The 23,405-nt window shown below is 42.7% G+C and overlaps 1 protein-coding gene across 1 annotated transcript; it reads right to left on the reverse strand.

Moving 5' to 3' along the window:
- Positions 1 to 519: 519 nt before the first annotated feature.
- On the reverse strand, positions 520 to 14,271 carry LOC138663484 (oocyte zinc finger protein XlCOF6-like). The gene is made up of 7 exons (XM_069749722.1): positions 14,245 to 14,271; positions 7,225 to 7,374; positions 6,916 to 7,095; positions 6,710 to 6,833; positions 6,529 to 6,626; positions 5,897 to 5,987; positions 520 to 2,259 (listed from the first exon to the last, which is right to left on the reverse strand). The coding sequence occupies exons 2-7, from the start codon at positions 7,300 to 7,302 to the stop codon at positions 818 to 820; spliced, it is 2,013 nt and encodes a 670-aa protein (XP_069605823.1). The 5' UTR covers positions 7,303 to 7,374; positions 14,245 to 14,271; the 3' UTR covers positions 520 to 817.
- Between the last annotated feature and the right edge of the window lie 9,134 nt (positions 14,272 to 23,405).

The raw sequence follows: 23,405 nt of genomic DNA on the forward strand, positions 1-23,405 counted from the left end.
ACGTGGTTCACTGTCTTCACTTTTTGGGCACATCAAACAATAAGAGTAAGCCAGAGAGCAGCCGCAGCCTTGGCTTCCTGTTTATGTTCAATATATCCGAAGTCAGGAACAGTGAATCAATCAGCATGGGAAAACGGGAAAAACTATTTTCACAGTGCTCACCAGAGTATCAAAGGACCATGGGTGCCAGGTTCAATGTCGCAGGAGTCCACTTGTAAATGCAGGCAAAAAAAAAAAAGAGCACCAGGTGATTTCCATAAAAATTCAAATTTTGTCTGATTTAATCCATTGTTTGTAAAAAGTTAAAAACATACATGTTGCCTGCAGGAACAGTGAAGCCAGTGCTGATTCCGCGCTGGGATTGTGTTATGCAACAACCTCACATGAGCCCCGGGAATGTGACTGCTAAGACCCTTGAACAGCGCAGGCATGCAAAATGAGTATGAGTGTATTTATTTGAAAGAGGACAAACATGAGGAATGACATATAAAAGAAAAATGCGGCAGCACTCACCGAAGATTGCGTGGTCCGAATCCTTTATTGGAAACACTTACAGTGCAGATAACATGCTGACGGCACGGGGGAGCAGGAAAGACGAGGAGGTGAGCAGGGAAAGACAACGGCCGTTTCGCGCCGACTGTAGCGCTTCAACGGGTCTTGAGGAATGACAAGGTGTTGTCCTAGTAATGGACAACCCCTTTAAGAAATACAATTTTCGGTTAAAACATTTCCAACATTCTTAACATGAAAAACGCTTCTCTCCTTTGTGACTTCTCTGATGTTAAAGAGATGGATTTAGTGTAAAACATTTTCTACACTATGAAAATGAAAAAGACTTCTCCCCTGTGTGGGTTCTTTGGTGTATAACAAAATTACATTTCTTTTTTAAACATTTCCCACATTCTGGACAGGAAAAAGGCTTCTCCCCTGTGTGGGTTCTCTGGTGCGTAACCAAAACTGATTTCTCATTAAAACATTTGCCACATTCTGAACATGAAAAAGGTTTCACCCCTGTGTGGGTTCTCTGGTGCGTAACCAAAGCCGATTTCTGTTTAAAACATTTCTTACATTCTGCACAAGAAAAAGGTTTCACCCCTGTGTGAGTTCTCTGGTGCGCAACCAAAGCTGATTTCTGTTTAAAACATTTCCCACATTCTGAACAGGAAAAAGGCTTCTCCCCTGTGTGGGTTCTTTGGTGCTTAACCAAAACTGATTTCTCATTAAAACATTTGCCACATTCTGAACATGAAAAAGGTTTCAACCCTGTGTGGGTTCTCTGGTGTATAACCAAAGCAGATTTCTGTTTAAAACATTTCCCACATTCTGAACAGGAAAAAGGTTTCACCCCTGTGTGAATTCTCTGGTGCTCAACCAAAGCTGATTTCTGTTTAAAACAATTCCCACATTCTGAACAGGAAAAAGGCTTCTCCCCTGTGTGGGTTCTTTGGTGCTTAACCAAATCTGATTTCTCATTAAAACATTTGCCACATTCTGAACATGAAAAAGGTTTCACTCCTGTGTGGGTTATTTGGTGTTTAACAAGATTCCATTTCTGGATAAAACATTTCCCACATGCTGAACAGAAAAAAGGCTTCTCCCCTGTGTGGGTTCTCTGGTGCTTAACCAAAACTGATTTCTCATTAAAACATTTGCCACATTCTAAACATGAAAAAGGCTTCTCCCCTGTGTGGGTTCTGTGGTGCGTAACCAAAGCTGATTTCTGTTTAAAACATTTTCCACATTCTGAACAGGAAAAAGGCTTCTCCCCTGAGTGGGTTCGCTGGTGCTTAACCAAATCTGATTTCTCATTAAAACATTTCCCACATTCTGAACAGGAAAAAGGCTTCTCCCCTGTGTGTCTTCTTTGGTGTTTAACAAGATAAGATTTATGTTTAAAACATTTTCCACACTTGGAACAAGAAAATCTTTTCTCCACTGTGTGAATTTTTGGATGTTTAAGAAAAGACTTTTCAATGGTAAAACTGTTTCCATATTCTGGACATGAAAATGGCTTCTTTGATTTAGGAGTATTTTCGTTTTTAATGTTTATTTTGTGACTCTGATTTTCCTTAGTTGTCGCCAATGAATCAGAAGACAGGACCTGTTTCAAAGGATCAGATGATAGGGCTTTGCTGTGAAGGGATGATGGTATAGCTGGAGTAATGGCATTCACTTCAATTCTATCCAGTGGGATCTCAAAATCATCCGATCTAAAAATTAAAGACGTCAGCTGTTCCTCTGATCTCCCGATACAGTCATCTGCCAAGATATAAACCAGTTATTTTTTACTAAAATATCTTGAATGTCATTTACCATTTCTACTTCAACTGTCTGTAAAAATGGCAAGTTATGTAAAAACATTGAATTCTTCACCAAGACAATGACAGCTCACAGTCTAATAGAAAATCTCATAAAATGAACCAGTGGAGCGTGGTGTTCAACTGTTTGTTCATTCTGCCTCCCAAATATGGAACAAAAAGCCACACAGAAACATTATGTTGACGAACCTAAAACCAATAAAAACTTCTATTCATCTAACAAAAAACAAGTCCCCACTCAGGTCCATCATCTGTCAGTGGAAAAACAGGAGGTTTCCACATTATTAGTGGCTCAAAAGGCTCTTGAAAATTACCATGGCTTCCATTAACCAATCCAGCAATAACCACTCTCCCAAGTCAAATTTCCCCCTCACCTCTGAGCCTTTCAGTATGCCCAAACCACATGTATTTGGCATTACTCTAGTGATAAGAACCCACTTAATTTACGGTGTGTGTGTCTCCTGGAGCACAATCAGCACACTATGTGTTGGGCAATAAAATGGCATATTTGCCATTTGTTTTCTCCTACATCCACTGTGTACTAATTTCCGGAAATTGCCTATGGAATCAAAAATTGCCACTATTCCAATAGATTAGTTCTCTGAGGGTTATAATTTCCAAAATGGAGTCATTTTATGGGGATTCCTACGGCTCTGATTTTAAGAAAATTTTGTCATATTAGGGCTTCTGCAGATGGTGTGTCACATCTCTTCTAGGATCTGCCCCTATGATGTCAGTAGGCGTAGCCTTATTCATATGGCTGGCTGGGCTAGAAACGGAGTAGATGTTGGTACCAGAAGCACTGGACGACGTAGGCTCGATTCAGCCACTAAGATTAGGGTGCCTGGGACAAGTAGTACCTTCTAGTCTGGCAGTATGGGTGTATGTGTTGTCCAGCTGAAGTAATCTGCTCCCTTCTACAGCCAATTGGATAGCACCATATTCTACGAAAGCTCAAAGCATATTAAAGGAAGCTGCCAGATACATCCTTGTTATTCTCTGGTTCGGTCCTCCATGTTCAGCTCACGGCTTGTGTATTTGTTTCCTGTTGTGATCCCGGCCTACTTGCTGACTACTCTTATGTCTTCTGATTTTGTATTTTCTCTGCCTTACTGGTTCTGACCCGGCTACCTGACTATTGTTCTTTCCATTTCACACCACGGACAAGCAGGCAACACTGTGGGCCAAGCCAAGTGGGTCTCTATGTAAGTCCAGATCCATGTAGAGGTGTTAAAGGGTAATGAGCAAGACAATCCCTGGGATCAGGAAGATGGATTAGATAGTGCCAAGCCTGTTTGTGGTGGCCATCTTTTGAGCTGATAGGTGGCCACAAACACTGCTCCTAATACTTTGTGTCTGCAAGCTATTCCAGTAAGATCTGGATTCAAACAGCTAAATGGAGCTCTTTCCCTTCTCAACCCTGAAATGTGCCCAGACAGTAATGTAAAACCATATATAGGGAATTGTCGGATACAAAAGAAGTTGTAAAATAATGTGTGAGGTCTATCTGTTTGCTATTACCCTTTGTGAATGTGAAAAAATTTGGGCTTATATTTTCTGAAGAATTCTAAAATTATCACCACATGAAGTGACACACGTCAGATTTGAAAAATGGACCCTGATTAGGAACATAAAACTGGCTGCAGGAACTGGTTATCAGAGTATTTGGGGAACTAATTACTGTAGTCAAAATCTGTGACTATAGACAATAACTCATCTACTGAAATGATCAAACTCAACAAACTTCAATAGTAAAAAATGAGTGATCAGAGGTGAAACCTCTCTGGAGCAGTTACAGTATGGGGATTGGTGGTTCTTGGCAATCTAAATTATCATAATTTTCTGTCAGATGAGTTTCAAGAAGAAATATTAGATAGTCAAAGATAAGAGAAGAGAAAGTATTAGCGCTCCCCATTTCAGGAGAGATTGTGCAGTAATCTGAATTCTTTAGGATTGAAAACAAATTGAAATTTATGATGTGGAGTGAATCCATGAAACAAAGGCTCGAGCCATGCCATCATCTTCTGCAGGCATAAATAAATGCATTTTACAGCCATCAGCCATGCACAGCTTAGAGATATATCATGAGACAGGTGTAATATTTTGTGTGTAGTTTATCATAATCCTCCTTTAAGTTAGTTGGTTTTAAAGAAATTGAAAAGTCATGATAAAGGGAAACTCTGTTGTTACTGTACAGAAATTCACACTTGGCCCTGACTGCACATTTAATGTTGTTGATCATAAAGGCAAAGTTTGGCCAGAAAGACTGGACCTGGTCTTGTAGGGACCATATGAGAACATTCCCGGGGCGGATTATAATAGGGTCAATCTGGGCGGTAGCCCAGGGCCCAGCATTACTGCCCTGACTGGCGTATGGGCACGGAGGGCAGAGGGGGCCCGCATCGGGCTCCGTCTCATCTGCTCACCGGGCCCCTTCCATCGCTGCGGCACGCTGGTGACTGGAGACAGATGGGGCAGGATTGGAGACACGGGGCAGAATGAAAGACATGGGGCAGGATTGCAGACAGATCGTGCAGGATCATGGGGCAGGATGGATATGATGGAGACCGATGGGGAGATCATATGGAGCAGAATGGATACTCATGAGGGCAGGATAGGAGAACATATGGCTGAAGCCAGGAATGAGATACACGGGCCAGGATTGGGGATATTATAATTACCATACAATTAAGGGATATTATTACTGCAGTGATGTATTTATTTTATTTTTTTGAGGACACTGTTTAAATGGGGGGGGGGGGGGCGGTCCTGTTACTGTGTAGAGTGACACTATGTCTCCTCTTTTTCTTCATGTGGTGTAATGTAGAAGTTGGGAAAAATTAAGTAATGTGTTCTGCAAGCGGAACTCGAGATAACTGTGTTATTTCCTGCAGAGACGAGTCCTGGCTGGATGAAGTGATGGCGGTCTGTGCTGGATGAAAGATGAAGGACTTAACCTAGAGACACCACTGGTGAGTCAGTGTTACCTATACACTGTATGCTATATACTGAACTGAAGGGTAAATTGACTAGATCAATGGATGTTTGACAGGTTATAGTTTCACACAGCAACTATTTTTCTGGAATAATCTGGTTCAGGTATATGATGACCCCGTCGCATGACCGGGGGGGCCCACAATGTCTGAACAGCCCGGGGCCCTGGCTACCCTGAATCCACCCCTGGAACATTCAGCAGCACATTCTAGGAATCCAACAGCATCATTACCCTCCGCTTTCTCTTACAGGCCCATTATAATATTTTTCTTCAAGTGATTTTCTTACTTGTTAGCACATTCTATGTCATTTGGCTTTGTAGTTTACAGATCTGGGCAGGTAATGGTCAGTGACTACTAATTCCCGGGGGGTAGTTGGATACTCCAGGTTATAAGTTCTATAGAAAAGGATTTAACTTCACAAAGTAATTTCAACACTTCCAAATAGAGCAGAATGTTGTGGTCTATAGGCAAAATGGTGATCAGACGATTGTGATACGACCAGAACAGACTATTGATAAAGCAGCCACAGCCGGCGACTGAGAAAAATCTGTGACTTCTCTGCATTTAGTGGTTACTACTCACCTGGGTAGTCATATGTGGGAATCTCCTCTTTACACCGCTCATCACCCCTCACATATGTCTCTGTAGTATTAATATGGGTCAGATCTTCACCCTGAAACAAATATTGTAAAAGTCACAGACTGACGGAGAAGTCACATCTGTGGTCAGCTCTAATCCTTCCATCTCTACCGTTCTCATTACACAAGTATAAAACATATAAGGCTATGTGCACACGTAGGAAAAGTGGTGCAGAATTTTCTGCACAAAATCCGCATCTCCTGGCAGAATCAGCAGACACGGATTTGCCGCGGTTTTTATGCGGATTTTGTGCGGATTTTCTGCAGTTTTTGCCACTGCGGATTTCTATCATGGAGGGGTGCAGAAACGCACTTCTTTTAAATCCGCAGCAATTCCCCACTGATTTTTCCGCACCATGTGCACAGCTTTTTTTTTTACATTGATTTACATTGTACTGTAAATCACAGTGCAGATCTGCAGCGTTTCTGAGCGGAAATATCTGCTGCCGATCCGCAGCAAATCCACATTGTGTGCACATAGCCTAATACTGGTGGATAAAACAAGACTGAGCACAAGACCTTCAAAGCCGTCTACACATCATGGGGGAGATCTCATGACACCTTCTCTCCATCTACCTGATGATACTGAGGAACATTGGGATCTTCTTGTTTACAGTCCTCTGGAAGAAGAGGACGGGGACATCTCTCTGGTGTTGTCCTCTTACTGGATAGATCTAGAGGAAACACATACAGGGACTGAATTCATTTCTTTCATACAGATAATTATAGGCTGTGTGTATTTAGTCCTGTCTATTACCTGGTGATGTTAGGGGTTGAGGAATCTCCATCATGATTTCCTTGTATACATCTTTGTGTCCCTCTAAATACTCCCACTCCTCCATGGAGAAATAGACAGCGACATCCTGACACCTTACAGGAACCTGACACATACAATGATACCATCATCCCCCAATCCCTTCATAGCGTTACTGTATAATGTCCCAACATTCCCAGCTGAGTCACCTCTCCAGTCAGCAGCTCAATCATCTTGTAGATGAGTTCTAGGATCTTCTGGTCATTGATATCCTCAGAAACCAGGGGGTTACATGGAGGCCTTAGGACTGGACTCATGGGTCTTCCCCATCCCTCAGACACAGGGTCCTGACATCGCTCACTAGAGGTCTTCTTCACTACTGTGTAACTCTGGTTATGGAGAGACACATTAATAAATTTCACTACAGACATTTCCAGACTCCTCACCTCTCCAGTTCTGTCCATCTGTTATTCCCATAGATAAGAATGATGTAATGTGACGTCATCAGAATCGCTCACCTCTCCAGTAAGCCGGAAGAGGATCTCTAGGGTGAGGTGTAATATCCTCTCCACCATCTTGTCTCTGTCCATATTCATCTTTGATGGGTAATTCAGGAAAATTGTCGTATATAGAAGATCTTCACTGAGAGGATCCGATATTGTAGAGACCTGAATGAGAAGATGAGCCATTGTAACATCATTAAATCCTGTGTAATAATACAATTATTGGAGATAATAAGGGAAACACATGAGGAGATAGAACGTGTAGATGTTGTATTCTCTAGTCTTTTATGGACTGGAACATAAGTTGAATTGCTGGCTAAGACATCTCCATGCTCCCAATGACTGGCTATGTTTCTTACTGCTTCAGCAACTGATTGGCTGTAGGAATCACAAGTTCTTTGGGAATGACTAGGAAATACAGAGACTGGCGGGGGACCCAAGCAGCAATGGTATTTTTTATTATTTTACAACATACAGCGTTCTTCCTTGACATCTATTAATAAAACCTATGTATTTAGGCCACAGACAACAAGCAGCTTCTTCCTCGGAGTTGGCAGCTGAATACGTTCCTCATAGACTCATCTTCCATAACGCTAATTCTCGCCTCATTTACCGACACTGGAATCGGCATTAGTAATACTGCAGGAGATATTCATTACACGTGACAGGAGAAATAACTACTTCATGATGAGAAATGAATACACATATATACACAAATAAATATGTAGCGTGCATTAAAGAATAAACAAAACCTACAACGTAATGCACAACTCAAAAAATCATAATCAGCATAGTTTTTATTAATAACAAAAAAGGGGGTACATAACATATACAAAAGGGAAAACAAAAACCCGGTGGAAAAGAGTGCGGGATATCACAAAGGACCAATATTACTATATAATCTGACTCCTAAAGTCAGATAAAAATAAGGGTGTGTACCCAATAGACATGACATGAAATCATATACCAGCATCCACAGAGTACCGGTATATTAGTGCCTGTCAGATCTGAAAAAAGGCCACCATAAAATGGATCATGTATGATCTCACAAAAAGTGGTTATAGTGCCAGAAGATATATATTTATTTATCCAAGATACTATCATTAGATAAGTGATGCCAGAGTAATATTTGTTATATATAATGAAAAAAATCAGATAAACACAGAGTGTCAAAGTTTCAAACCGTGTGCACAAATCAGTAGTATAACCACTTATATGGCAACACGGCGTAAAACAGTGCACGCTGGGTTAATATGGCAACACATAAGGGTTGTTTATATACTTGTAGGATAAATAAAACAGCACACTAAGGTTGTATAAGTCATAGCACAATGCAAGCAACGCAGTGAAAACAATACATATCAGATAGCATGGTAGCACAATGTGAGCACCTAGCGCTCATAAGACAGACTGATAAGGGAGACTGTACAATAAAGTGGAATACTTAACCATATGTGTGGTCCAGTGGTAACCCGCACCTGCCAGACGCGCGTTTCGCCTGAGCTTTTCCCTCGTCAAAGCTCAGGCGAAATGCGCGTCGGGCAGGTGTGGGTTACCACTGGACCACACATATGGTTAAGTATTCCACTTTATTGTACAGTCTCCCTTATCAGTCTGTCTTATGAGCGCTAGGTGCTCACATTGTGCTACCAATGGATGCTGGTATAGGATTTCCTGTGATGTCTATTGGGTACACACCCTTATTTTTATCTGACTTTAGGAGTCAGATTATATAGTAATATTGGTCCATATATATATATATATATATATATATATATATATATATACCCCTTTTTTATTATTAATAAAAACTATGCTGATTATGATTTTTTGAGTTGTGCATTATGTTGTAGGTTTTGTTACTTCATGATGAGGACGACATCTTCATCTTCTACTACGGCTCTAGAAACAGATTTGTCCAGAGTCAGTCACTGACTCCATCACCACCGGCCGTCTATATGAAGGTTTCCCGTCTTCCCGACTCTGTAATCTTCTATCACGTTAGATCTCAGGTCTGATTCACACACAGAAGTTTGAGGCTTTTATAAAAGCTTGTTTGTAAGAACAACAAGACAGGAGTTATTTGATGTCAATATCTCCATGTACAGTGTTTTATTTTCTCTTTATATTAGGTTTTAATAGCTTTTTTGTAGGCTGCTTTATGTTACATGAAAAATACCCTAAAAAAATTGGGGATGCAGGTACTGTGGAAAAATTATACTGTATGTGTGGGGGGGCCAAGAAAGTGGCACTGTACGGTATGAAGAATGGGATAAGTGAGGATTTATTATCTAGTGGTTTGGGTGGAAGAATATTGTGTGGGACATCTTGTACTATCATAATGTGTAGGGGATACTGTGGGAACATTATACTGTGTCTGGGGGCCAAGAAACGGGCACGGTACTATGAGAGTAATACAGGTTTCCTTGGTTCCCGTCTTTCATAGTTGGGTCATTTGTATCTATCAGCGGAAAAGGACCAAAACCATTGTGATTCTTATAAGGAGACAACACAAACCCCCTAAATATACCATTTTATAACAACCCCACAATCTGTGACTCTTGAGGGTAAATCGCTCTCTCCCCATTGGATTAGAGCTGATACTATGAAGCTAAAGTGACTAAACAGACTTTCTGTCACATCCATAGTGGGGCACTTTTCTGTGTTTGTCAGAACTGTCCCAGGATTATTAGGTGATAGTTCCCCCCAATTAGAAGGGACACCTGTGGATATTGGGGTCTTTACCTGCTACATTTCTCATGGGCTTTACTTGGTGAAGTGCTGGAATCACTTTCCCACAAAGGGTTAAATGGCGTCTGTAACTTCAATGTCTTTCTATGAAGCTTCTGAACTTTCTTCCTCTGTTTTCTGCCATATTTCTATTACTCTCCAGAATCAGGAATGTATTAAGTCCTATGGAAACTGTGGAGTTGGTCTAAAACAGATCTAGGTACCGTGCAAACAATTGCCTACATGCATCTAACCATGCCTAAACAATGGGTAAATAAAAACCCATAATTATACGTGTTACCTAATTGTAAGGTGCTCCCCGCTTCCAGCCGCACATGGCACGCCACTCTCCACCAAACCCCGACACGTGTTTCGTGACATCTTCCTCCTGGGGGCACCAGGTCTAGTGTCAAACTTAACGAGTTAATGGACATGTGTGTTACCTGGTGCTTTCTTATTACTATTAGAATTCTATCTACGCCTATCTCCAGTGTATATCAGATTTGTATGGTTTTGAGGCATTGTTTTGTTTTATTATTTGTATTGTTTTTGTTAATAAAATTATAACTTTTTATAAAAAAGCATAGCACTCTTTGATTCAGCATGCAGCTTAATATCTGCTTAGCGGATCAGTATGTTTAGTTTTGTTTGTATAAGCCTGTAATATTGACTTGTAAGTTGACATTTGATGTAACATTTTGTGCTGTTATCCTGGATGACTAAAGACACAGGATAACTGAATAATGATGTTTTCTGATATGTTGATTACACATTGTCCAGGCCAGATAGCTTGTTGGCTTGCAAAACAGAGAAGGAAAAACTATGCAAATTAATTAAATAATCAAATGATGCAAGTTGATTTCATCACTATTCTTCCCCTTTACCTGTGAATGCTGGCATGAATGACACTTGTTAACAATAAAAAGAGGTTAGGTGCCTCTGTAACATGAGACAGATATTCAGCCAAGACATCCAAAGAACCAAAAACTCTGTACAGGAGACCAACAAAGACATCATAGCTTTATCACAAGGGACACAGAATTTCATTCTACAGGATGCCAGCTTAGGGGGACATGGCCCCTGTTGAAAGAATGCAGGTTTGCTCCATTGACCAGCACAGAACCATGGATACATTTGGGGAAGTCAGGATTTGGACCCTCCGGTCACTTGAGCCTCATGGATACATTTGTGAAAGCCAGGAATGGAACTCACTGGTCATCTGGCTCCATGGAGATTTTCGGAGAAGCCAGGTTTTGAATCTCGGGTTAACTGGCCTTGTACCTCAATGGACTGTCACCTTCCTAAGCTTAGGAATGCTGTTGGAGAAATCAGCGCAAATAGGGTCTTATCCAACGCAAAGCGAATTGAAATAATCAAATTCTACTCATCAGATGGAGCTTTTGATAAAGCATATAAAGTTATCCGCTGCAGCAGAACCACAGGTCAACAAGTGACCATGCTGTAGATGAATCAACGGGTTAATGTGGATATAATCTGTGCTGAGAATAGATGTAGGTCCAGATGTATTTAAAATTAAGAAAGCATTATACTGCCTCTGCACAAATTCCTGGATAGACCGCACATGGAGTACTATGTACAGTTTTGGGCACTGGTGCTCAGGAAGAATATAATGGAACTAGAGCGAGTACAAAGGAGGGCAACAAAATTAATAAAGCGGATGATGGAACTACAATACCCAGAGAGATTAGCAAAATTAGGATTATTTAGTCTAGAAAAAAGATGACTGAGGGGCGATCTAATAACCATGTATAAGTATATAAGGGGACAATACAAATATCTCGCTGAGGATCTGTTTATACCAAGGAAGGTGACGGGCACAAGGGGGCATTCTCTGCGTCTGGAGGAGAGAAGGTTTTTTCACCAACATAGAAGAGGATTCTTTACTGTTAGGGCAGTGAGAATCTGGAATTCCTTGCCTGAGGAGTTGGTGATGGCGAACTCAGTCGAGGGGTTCAGAAGAGCCCTGGATGTCTTCCTGGAGCATAACAATATTGTATCTTACAGTTATTAGGTTATTTAGAAGGACGTAGATTTGGGGATTTATTCTGACAAAATGTCTGTCTTCGGCCTTGCTAACTATGTTACTATGTAAAGGTGGTTTATTCAACGCATTTCTAAGTCTAAGCGACTTCTTCATCAGGAAATACCACACGAAGACAGAGTCAGAAGTAGGATACTGTCTTATATATACAAAATTTCAAATAACGGCCTTATACTGAAGCTACAGAAGCAAGGACTGGGGGAACTATATGCAGATGGGTAAGGAATTGGCTAAATCACAGGAAACAAAGAGTTATCTCTAAATGGGATAAAGTCAGCAGTGGATCTGTGCTAGAAACAATTCTTTTTAACCTCTTCATTAATGACCTTGCAGATGGGATTGAGAGTAAAGTGTGAGTCTTTGCTGACGACACCAAACTATGTAGGATATTAACCCCTTCACGACCTCCGCCGTACTATTACTGCGGAGGTTGGATCCCCTGCTTTGATGTGGGCTCCGGCGCTGAGCCCACCTCAAAGCCAGGACATGTCAACTGTTTTGAACAGCTGACATGTGCCCGCAATAGCAGCGGGTGAAATCACGATTCACCCGCCGCTATTAACCAGTTAAATGCTGCTGTCAAATGCTGAAAGCGGCATTTAACCGGCGCATCCGGCCGGAAATGAGCGTATCGTCGACCCCGTCACATGATCGGGGGTCAATGATGCGTCGGCATAGTAACCAGAAGTCTCCTTGAGACCTCTATGGTTACTGATGCCGGCTTGCTGTGAGTGCCACCCTGTGGTCAGCACTCATAGAATGCCTGTAAATCAGCTACATAGGAGCGATCTGATGATCGCCGCTATGTAGAAGAGCCAATCAGGCTATGTCAGCTTCTAGCCTCCCATGGAGGCTATTGAAGCATGGCAAAAGTTTAAAAAAGTTTAAAAAAAATATGAAAAAAAAAAATATATAAACGTTTAAATCACCCCCCTTTCGCCCCATTCAAAATAAAACAAAAAAAAAAAAAATCAAACCTACACATATTTGGAATCGGCGCGTTCAGAATCGCCCGATCTATCAATAAAAAAAAGGATTAACCTGATCGCTAAACAGTGTAATGAGAAAAAAAATTGAAACGCCAGAATTGTGTTTTTTTGGTCGTCACAACATTGCATTAAAATGCAATAACGGGCGATGAAAAGAATGTATCTGCACCAAAACAGTATCATTAAAAACATCAGCTCGGCACGCAAAAAATAAGCCCTCACCTGACCCCAGATCACAGAAAATGGAGACGCTACGGGTATTGGAATATTGTGCTTTTTTTTTTTTTTTTTTTAAAGCAAAGTTTGAATTTTTTTTTTACCACTTAGATAAAACGTAAACTAGAAATCTTTGGTTATGAACTCGTAATGACCTGGAGAGTCACAATGGCAGGCCAGTTTTAGCATTTAGTGAACCTAGCAAAAAAGCCAAACAAAGAACAAGTGTGGGATTGCACTTTTTATGCAATTTCACCGCACCTGGAATTTGTTTCCTGTTTTCTAGTACACGACATGATAAAACCAAAAGGTGTTGGTTTTTTTTGCGGGACAAGTTGCACTTTTGAACAAGCCCTCACATGGCCATATTGACGGAAAAATAAAAAAGTTATGGCTCTGGGAAGGAGGGGAGTGAAAGACGAGAACGCAAAAACGGAAAAGGGCAAGGTCATGAAGGGGTTAAAATCTGACCTTGAAATTACAATATTAAAAAATGATCTGGATAAGATCAAATGAGGTTTAATATTGATAAATGTAGTAATGCACCTAGCACGGCAGACACTATAACAGCTTTTATAAACTGGCTGGATGATTTCCTCAGAACAAGTAACACTGTGGGTTATAGTTAAATTAGTGACAAAATGAACAATTGGTGGAGAAAGGATGAACTTGATGGAACTAGGTCGTTATTCAGCCCATGTAACTATGTTTATTGTCTAACAGCCGTGAAACATACGGGGCGGGTTCTTGAGCATAGCGCCAAAGCACACGATACTCGATCAATGCCGAGCGCGCTCACTCATCACTAGTATCTACATTATGGTGCTGGAGCCAGGAGAGGAATCATCGCATTGTGGGAGAACTTCTCTGGGCTTCTGTCCGCTCATCCTGCAGGTGTCTGAGGACTTGGGAACCAGCGAAGCCGAATTCTGTCTACAGCTGTTACGTCACTGTTCACACCACACAGAGACCCCAAAAGCGTCTTCATGCTGAAGGGGTTAATGTCCCCCCCACTGATGGGGAATCTCCAGCACCTACCTCCACCTGCAGAGCCCACTCCACATATATGGCTGTTCTGTGCGCACAGGACCTGTGATGAGGTCACAGGAGGGGAGGAGTCAGGGGTCACATGATCAGGGGCCTCAGTGAATGATATCCGGAGTGAACACTCTACATGGAAACTTCTCCTCAGTCAGTGACGTTTCCGCCATTATTTCCCCTCACTACTGGCACAATTACCCCGCGCCGCCTTTTCTACACAGTGTTATGTGTGGACTGTAACGTGTGATTTCTCTGGAGACAGATAGACCCCACACATGAGGGAATTATTACCAGTTACCGGACGTCTACTACATCTCTGGCAACAATTAAGGCTGTGTGCACATGATGCAGATTTAGTGCGGATCCGCAGCAGATTTTTCTGCTCAGAAACGCTGCAGAGCCGCACTGTGATTTACAGTACAATGTAAATCAATGTAAAAAAAAAAAAGCTGTGCAGAAAAATCAGTGCGGAGTTGATGCAGAATTAAAAGAAGTGCATGTCACTTCTTTTATGCGGATCTGCAGCGTTTCTGCACCCCTCCATTAATAGAAATCCGCAGTGGGAAAAACTGCAGAAAATCCGCACTAAATCCGCATAAAAACCGCGGCAAATCCGCACGTGCGGATTCTGCCAGGAGATGCGGATTTTGTGTAGAAAATTCTGCACCTCTTTTCTTACGTGTGCACATAGCCTAAGAGACCACCACATCAAAACCCTGTCATGGGCAGCCCAATCTCCAGACCTGAACCCCATTGAAAAGCTCTGGAATGTAATCAGGAGGATGATGGATAGTCACAAGCCATCAAAGAAGAACTGCTTACATTATTGTGCCAGAAGCAGTGTGAAAGACTGGTGGAAAGCATGCCAAGATGCATGAAAGCTGTGATTAAAATCATGGTTATTCCACAAAATATTGATTTCTGAGCTCTTCCTGAGTTAAAACATTAGTATTGTTGTTTCTAAATGATTATGAACTTGTTTTCTTTGCATTATTTGAGGTTTGAAAGCACTGGGTTATTTTTGTAATTTTAACTATTTTTGTTTGTCAGAAAAAAATACAAAATTTATTGCTTGGAACTTCGGAGACAAGTCAGAAGTTCATAGAACAAAAGAACAATTTACATTTTACTCCAAAATATACCTATAAAGACAAAACTCAGACAAACTGGACATTTTGCAGTGGTCTCTTAATTTTTGCCAGAGCTGAATATGGTGGCATATGATTCTGCTATCAACTCCATACTAGGAGACAAAATGCCGAAATCTCATTTATTTAACCCCTTCCAGTGAGGATGGCCTTAATAGACTATATTCAAAAGAGTCTGGCTAAGGCCGGGGTCACACTACAGCGAGATACGGCCGAGTCTCGCAGGTTAAAAACAAGCTCTGGCACCGGCACTCCAGAGCGGAGCATGCAGCCACATAGCAATACATAGAGCAGCACACTCCGCTCCTGAGTGTCGGTGCCAGAGCTTGTTTTTAACCTGCGAGACTCGGCCGTATCTCGCTGTAGTGTAACTCCGGCCTAAGGGTCATATACGGCCATCCACCTCTCCAGTCGCCATGTTTTTTTTTTTCTTAAAGAAAGGATGGAGGGTTGCCTACATGCAAGAGATTTATAAAATCACGGTTCACAATCTCTGTCCTTTAGCCCTTATACCTGACCTGTTTAACCAATTATCTGAAGCTAAATAGTTTTCCAAACTTGACTTAAGAGAGGCATATAACCTTAGCAATGTGTTCCCAAAAACATTATTTCTGATAAAGGGATTAGATTTCTTAGCGTTTGGCTTAATTTTTGTTCCAGATTGAGTATCAAGCTGTCTTTTTCCTCAGGCTATCATCCAGAGATTAATGTAAAAACAGAATGTATGAACCAGGACGTATAGCAGTGTTTAACAGATTTTGTTTTTTCTAAATAGGAGGATTGGGTGGAATTTCTGCACCTTGCCGAGTTTGTTCTTAGTAACTCTTCCTTTACATCTACTGGGACCTCACACTTTTTGCTGCAGGGGATTTCATTCACTATTTGGGAACTTTTCTGGGGTGCAATCCTCCATGCCAGAGGAAGAGGGATTATCTTCCAGATTAATTAAGGTCTGGAAGAAGGTCATAAGGGGTCTTTTGGTAGCTGTTTATTGGGCCAAGAGATGTTCTAACCACAAACATAGGAAGGTTCCTGTCTTTTGGGTGGTTGTCCTCAAAAAAATCTACTCTTAAAGGTCACATCTAGGATGCTTGCTCCTAAATTCATAGATTGTTATAAAATGATTAACATTTTGAATCATTTGACGGTTACTTCATATTGCCTCTAGGATCAATAATTTCTTCCATGCATCCCTGTGACATCCCAGGTAACTGGTTGTTACAGTGGCATTGCTTTCCTCATGGGGAGAGTGATGCCATGCTTGGAAACGAGGAAGGATCCCTTTAACAGGTAACCAGCACATACAACACTGTTCTGACTCCAGGCCAGAAGGGGGAGCTCTGAACTCGGTTTCAGGGGAGCTTCTCTAGATATATATATTCTGTCCTGGGGGAGGAGTTAGTTAGATTGTGAGAGGAGAGTGAGGAGAGAGGAAGCAGACAGAGTCTGAGAGAGGAAAGCTGGGGCCATGCAGACCCATGGATCTGCAGCTCCTGGAAGTCGAGAAAAAGCAGAGCAGTCTGTAGGAGACTGACAGGGAAGAGAAGCAAGGAGAGTAAAGAGCTGGAGGGAAGCTGCAACTGAGCTTCCTCCACTCTGAAGCGCAGAATTCCGGTAGATGGAAGACCGAGGTTGTGGGGGTAACTCTATGCCCCATGTCAGAAACCGGCGGACAGAAGATTGCAGGTCGCCTGTCCAGCATTAACAACCGAAGACACAGAACAGATAGAGCCCAGAGTCATCCTGAGAGACCCTGTAAAAAGGCTCGAGTTACCTGCCATGTGGGTAGTGTCCTACCAACAAGGGGGACAGAGACAATGTGAGGACCTTCTGTGAGGCCTAAGGCAGCAAGGGACTACAACACAGCACAGAAGAGAAGGCTTCCAACCCCACCTGGCTAGGGGGAATACTGAGTTTCTTTCAAGCCGGCTGGACCATACCAGTACCTGTGATCCGGTGCCCTGGACTGTGGCTGCCTTATACCAGTAGAGGTAAAGAGACTGCAACCATGTGTCCTCTGATTCTTACTACACCATCTTTATCTATCACACTGGGATCCAGCTTCATCTGTGGGAAACCATACCATCCCTGCTGCCATACCATCACCCCAGTAGACCCCTTTACGCAGCGTCGGACGGTCACCCCTGACAGAATACCACAGAAGACCACCCCATTAATGATGACCGGACCGAGTACCGAGTACCCGTAGGCCCTAGCGGGGAGCTCCAAGATTTGGCGTCACGAACAGGATGGACTGACCCAGCAAACTGGGTCTTGTGCGCCTCAGAGAATGTGCTTCATTGAGAGACCATTGAATTGTTAATTGCCGCCATTACCGCCACCATTGCAGCGCCATGTGGCGTGCAGGAGGAGTGGGGCGTGTTGTCATGGGCGGAGCTTGAAAAATTATGCCTCCTAGTCTGGGATGGCCGGAAGCACGGAAGAAGGACCCGCCCACAGAAGAGAATGCAGGAAGAGCAGCAGGAAGGTGTGTAACACCCCAGGTTCCTGGTTGTTACAGTGGCATTGCTTTCCTCACGGGGAGAGTGATGTCATGATTGGAAGCGAGGAAGGATCCCTTTATCAGGTATTCACAAACATGCAACATGTTCTTACTCCAGGCCAGAAGGGGGAGCTCTGATACAGTTTGTGGGTGGCTCCCCTAGATATATTCTGGCTGAAGGGTAAGTAGTCAGAGAGAGACAGAAGAAAGGGGCTGTGCAGACGAGAAGATCTGCAGCTCCTATGAGGAAAGTGTGGGGCCATGCAGCCACATGAGGTGCTGCAGCTCCTGGAAAGGAGAGAGAAAATGACGGAACAGGCTGTAGAGAGCATGAAGGAGGAAAAGGAACAAAGGAGAGTTGAGAGCTGGATAGAAGCTGTGACTGAGCTTCCTCCACGCTGAGCGCAGATACCGGTAGCCGGAAGACCGAGGTTGTGGGGGTAACTCTATGCCCCATGGCAGAAAACGGCGGACAGCAGATTGCAAGTCACCTGTCCACCATTAACACCCAAAGACACAGTAGTAGATAGAGCCTGGGTCATGATAGAGATCCTGTAAAAAGGCTTGAATTACATATAATGTGGGTAGTGTCCAACCTAAAGGGGGACAGAGAGAAAACGCGAGGACCTTGTGTGAGGCCCAAGGCAGCAAGGGACTACAACACAGCGCTAGAAGGAAGGCTTCCAACAAAACCTGGTTAGGGGGATTCCAGAGTCGCTTCCAAGCCAGCCGCACCTGTTTTGAATTCTGTTGTCGGGCTCCCTCCTGTGGTCATGAACGGTACTTCGGCTGGTTCTATCCATGGAATTCCTCTGGTGGCTGTGGGTGTTTCTGAGTTTCCTTCCACAGGTGACAAGGTTAATTCGTTAGCTGGCTGCTCTATTTAACTCCACTTAGATCTTTGCTCCAGGCCACCTGTCAATGTTCCAGTATTGGTCTTGTTCACTCCTGGATCGTTCTTGTGACCTGTCTTCCCAGTAGAAGCCAAGTCCTGCTTGTTTTTCTCTGGTTTGCTATTTTTCTGTCCAGCTTGCTATTTTGTTGTTCTCTTGCTTGCTGGAAGCTCTGGGTCGCAGAGGGAGCGCCTCCACACTGTGAGTCGGTGCGCAGGGTCTTTTTGCGCCCTCTGCGTGGTCTTTTTGTAGGTTTTTGTGCTGACCGCAAAGCTACCTTTCCTATCCTCGGTCTGTTCAGTAAGTCGGGCCTCACTTTGCTAAATCTATTTCATCTCTGTGTTTGTATTTTCATCTTTACTCACAGTCATTATATGTGGGGGGCTGCCTTTTCCTTTGGGGAATTTCTCTGAGGCAAGGTAGGCTTATTTTTCTATCTTCAGGGCTAGCTAGTTTCTTAGGGTGTGCCGAGTTGCATAGGGAGCGTTAGGAGCAATCCACGGCTATTTCTAGTGTGTGTGATAGGATTAGGGATTGCGGTCAGCAGAGTTCCCACGTCCCAGAGCTCGTCCTTTATTATCAGTAACTACCAGGTCATTCCGTGTGCTCTTGTCCACCAGGTCCATTGTTGTCCTGACCACCAGGTCATAACACGCACCATACCAGCACCTATGATCTGGTACCCTGCACTGTGGCTGTCTACCATCAGTAAACCAGGTAAAGAGACTGCAACCCTGTGTCCTCCGTTTATTTTCCGGCACTGCACCATCCTTGCCAAACACATCGGGAACCCTGGGGACCCAGCTTCACCTGTGGGAAGCCATACCATCCCTGCTGCCATAACATCACCCCAAAGGACCCCTTTAAGCAGCATCGGTAATCCCTGACCGAGTACCACAGGTGGCATCACAAACTTTTATTATTTCACAAACCCCTTTAAAGACCTTTTCCTTCAACATGGCCACACAGGACCACGGACCGGGTCACCATCGCCATGACACACCCCTTTAAGTACCAGACCCGGTACCGAGTACCCCACCGCCCTGGCGGGTGTTCCAACTTGGCATCACAAACAGGATGGACTGACCCCTTTAAAATGGGTCTTGTGCGCCTCAGACTGAGATTAACTGTGAGACTATTAGAATGTAAACTGCGACCAAAGCTGCAGACATTAAAGCACCTTGTGGCACGCAGGAGGAGAAGGGCGTGTTGTCGTAAGTGGCACCTGGAGGAACGGCGTTGTGATGGAAATAGATATATATATCATGTAGATCTCACTTGCATGTATACTCCTTTATAATCATATATACTCAGCTAGTTTATAATCAATTGCTCAACTTGACCATATGAGCTAGGCCAGATGGTTCCTTGGTACTTTCCAGAAACCCGAAAAGCGGAACAGCACTAGATGTATTAAGTGATGATCAGATATCTCAACTTTGTCCTAGATGCAGAGTGCTACATTTTAGTTGCTTAATTCATATGTGCATTAATCACAATATTCCATATATATTTAGATAACCAATAACAGAGGAGCTAGACAGTATGGTAATTAACTAACCACCCCTAACCACCTCCTTTCTATATGCGATTATAAAACTATGTATGTACAATAAATCATCAGTATTGATGGAATGTTTTTCTGTCACAATGGTGTACAGTCCATTATTGATGAGCGCTCAAAATACTCAGTCTTATTGGGAACGGCCGCAGCACAAGCAGGTAACATCTGGCGCCTGCATGCGCGGCAGTGGACGAAACGCACAGGGGACCCTGCTGACCGGAGAAGGAGGTGTTGGCCACAGCCTTGGTACACGGGATGGAGACTGCGCAGCTCCATAAGTAAGGTAAGAAAATGTTATCATCTTACCTGAAAGTCCCTTGTACCCAGTCCGGGTCTATACCTCTTGCCGGTCAGGTGTGGTCACCACCGCATTCCTAGGTAGTGTAAAAAGTCCAAGCCTGTATCCAAACCCTGGGATATAAGTCAAGGTGTCTGCTGTGTGCGGTGTATGTGTTCTGTGTTTGTGTCTGATCCGGGAGACAGTTGGAACGGTGACTGTTTTGCTTGTGGTTGCTGGGTAACAGACCGCAGGAGGTCAAATCGCTTGATAAGTTATTGCAGGATTCCCGTGCATAGGAGGGACAAATAGTCCAGGGGCAGGTGGTCCCAGGCTCCAGGCTTGGGTAGTGATAACTTAGAGGGCTACTGCAGATTCCTGTAGTGCCGGTGAGCCAGTTAGGATGACCGGACCGGGGTGGTAGATTTCCCGCTTGTGTTTCTCACTCAGAAGGCCCAGGCACAGGTGTGCCCAGTGCGATTGGCAGTAGTCTGTTCCCAGAGCAACCTGCACGTGTCACAGAATAATAAAGAGGGCATCCGTTCTCCCGGACATCTGTATCTGTTTGTTCAAGTCACGTATTGCTGCTTTAAGTGCATATAATTGGAAAGGAAAGTTTTTTTCTCTTTTTCTGAACTTCCCCTTCTGCTGCTCGCAAAGATATATCCATTGAAAATCACACTGTCACATCTGTTTTTGCAAAGTTTCCTGTTTCTGCATTCTGAGTCATGCTACAGTGTAGCAGTTTTTGAAGAAGTGAAACTGAATGGTATCTATCATTTTTGCTGTGACATACTTGTTTTCAGATACGTGATTTTAGTGGCTTTCGATACAGCAGCATAAGAAATGGGAAGTGTGTGTGTGTCTGACTGCGTTTGAGCAGAGGAAGAAAAAAAAACGTTTTAACTTTTTTATTCTTTAAAGTTTTTCCTTCTGTCTTTTTACTTTTTAAAGTTTTTCTTTCTGTATCAAAATTTAAAGTTTTTGGTTGTGTACCAAGTTTTTGATGGTTTTCGTTTCTTTTGGTTTCAACTTCTTGCACCAACTTTTTGAAGTTTTCCTTTTCTTTTTACTTTTGTGTTTTGTTATAAACCATTTTTTTTTGTTTTTTTGTTGTTGTGTTTTTTTCCTTTTCGTTTGTTTTTCATTTTTGTTTTTGCCATGGGGTATAAGGTGATAACAAGCAGATAAACACACACAGTTACAGGATGTCCTCATGATAAACATAGATCATAAATATATATATATATATATAAATATATATATATATACATATATATATATATACACAGTACAGACCAAAAGTTTGGACACACCTTCTCATTTAAAGATGTTTCTGTATTTTCATGACTATGAAAATTGTAAATTCACACTGAAGGCATCAAAACTATGAATTAACACATGTGGAATTATATATTTAACAAAAAAGTGTGAAACAACTGAAAATATGTCTTATATTCTAGGTTCTTCAAAGTAGCCACCTTTTGCTTTGATGACTGCTTTGCACACTCTTGGCATTCCCTTCATGAGCTTCAAGAGGTAGTCACCAGAAATGGTTTTTGTTTCACAGGTGTGCCCTGTCAGGTTTAATAAGTGGGATTTCTTGCCTTATAAATGGGGTTGGGACCATCAGTTGTGTTGTGCAGAAGTCTGGTGGATACACAGCTGATAGTCCTACTGAATAGACTGTTAGAATCTGTATTATGGCAAGGAAAAAGCAGCTAAGTAAAGAAAAACGAGTGGCCATCATTACTTTAAGAAATGAAGGTCAGTCAGTCCGAAAAATTGGGAAAACTTTGAAAGTGTCCCCAAGTGCAGTTGGAAAAACCATCAAGCACTTCAAAGAAACTGGCTCACATGAGGACCGCCACGGAAAAGGAAGACTAAGAGTCACCTCTGCTTCGTAAGGATAAGTTTATCCGAGTTACCAGCCTCAGAAATCGCAGGTTAACAGCAGCTCAGATTAGAGACAAGGTCAATGTCAGGCAGAGTTCTAGCAGCAGACACATCTCTACAACAACTGTTAAGAGGAGACTTTGTGCAGCAGGTCTTCATGGTAAAATAGCTGCTAGGAAATCACTGCTAAGGACAGGCAACAAGCAGAAGAGACTTGTTTGGGCTAAAAAACACAAGGAATGGACATTAAACCAGTGGAAATCTGTGCTTTGGTCTGATGAGTCCAAATTTGAGATCTTTGGTTCCAACCACCGTGTGTTTGTGCGACTCAGAAAAGGTGAACGGATGGACTGTACATTCCTGGTTCCCACCGTGAAGCATGGAGGAGGAGGAGTGATGGTGTGGGGGTGCTTTGCTGGTGACACTGTTGGGGATTTATTTAAAATTGAAGGCATACTGAACCAGCATGGCTACCACAGCATCTTGCAGCGGCATGCTATTCCATCCGGTTTGCGTTTCGTTGGACCATCATTTATTTTTCAAAAGGATAATGACCCTAAACACATTTCCAGGCTGTGTAATGGCTATTTGACAAAGAAGGAGAGTGATGGGGTGCTACGCCCTCCACAGTCACTAGACCTGAACCCAATCAAGATGGTTTGGGATGAGCTCGACCGCAGAGTGAGGGCAAAAGAACCAACAAGTGCTAAGCATCTCTGGGAACTCCTTCAAGATTGTTGAAAGACCATTTTCAGTGACTACCTCTTGAAGCTCATCAAGAGAATGCCAAGAGTGTGCAAAGCAGTCATCAAAGCAAAAGGTGGCTACTTTGAAGAACATAGAATATAAGACATATTTCAGTTGTTTCACACTTTTT

Source organism: Ranitomeya imitator, chromosome 2 (genome assembly GCF_032444005.1).
Source record: "Ranitomeya imitator isolate aRanImi1 chromosome 2, aRanImi1.pri, whole genome shotgun sequence".
NCBI lineage: Eukaryota > Metazoa > Chordata > Amphibia > Anura > Dendrobatidae > Ranitomeya > Ranitomeya imitator.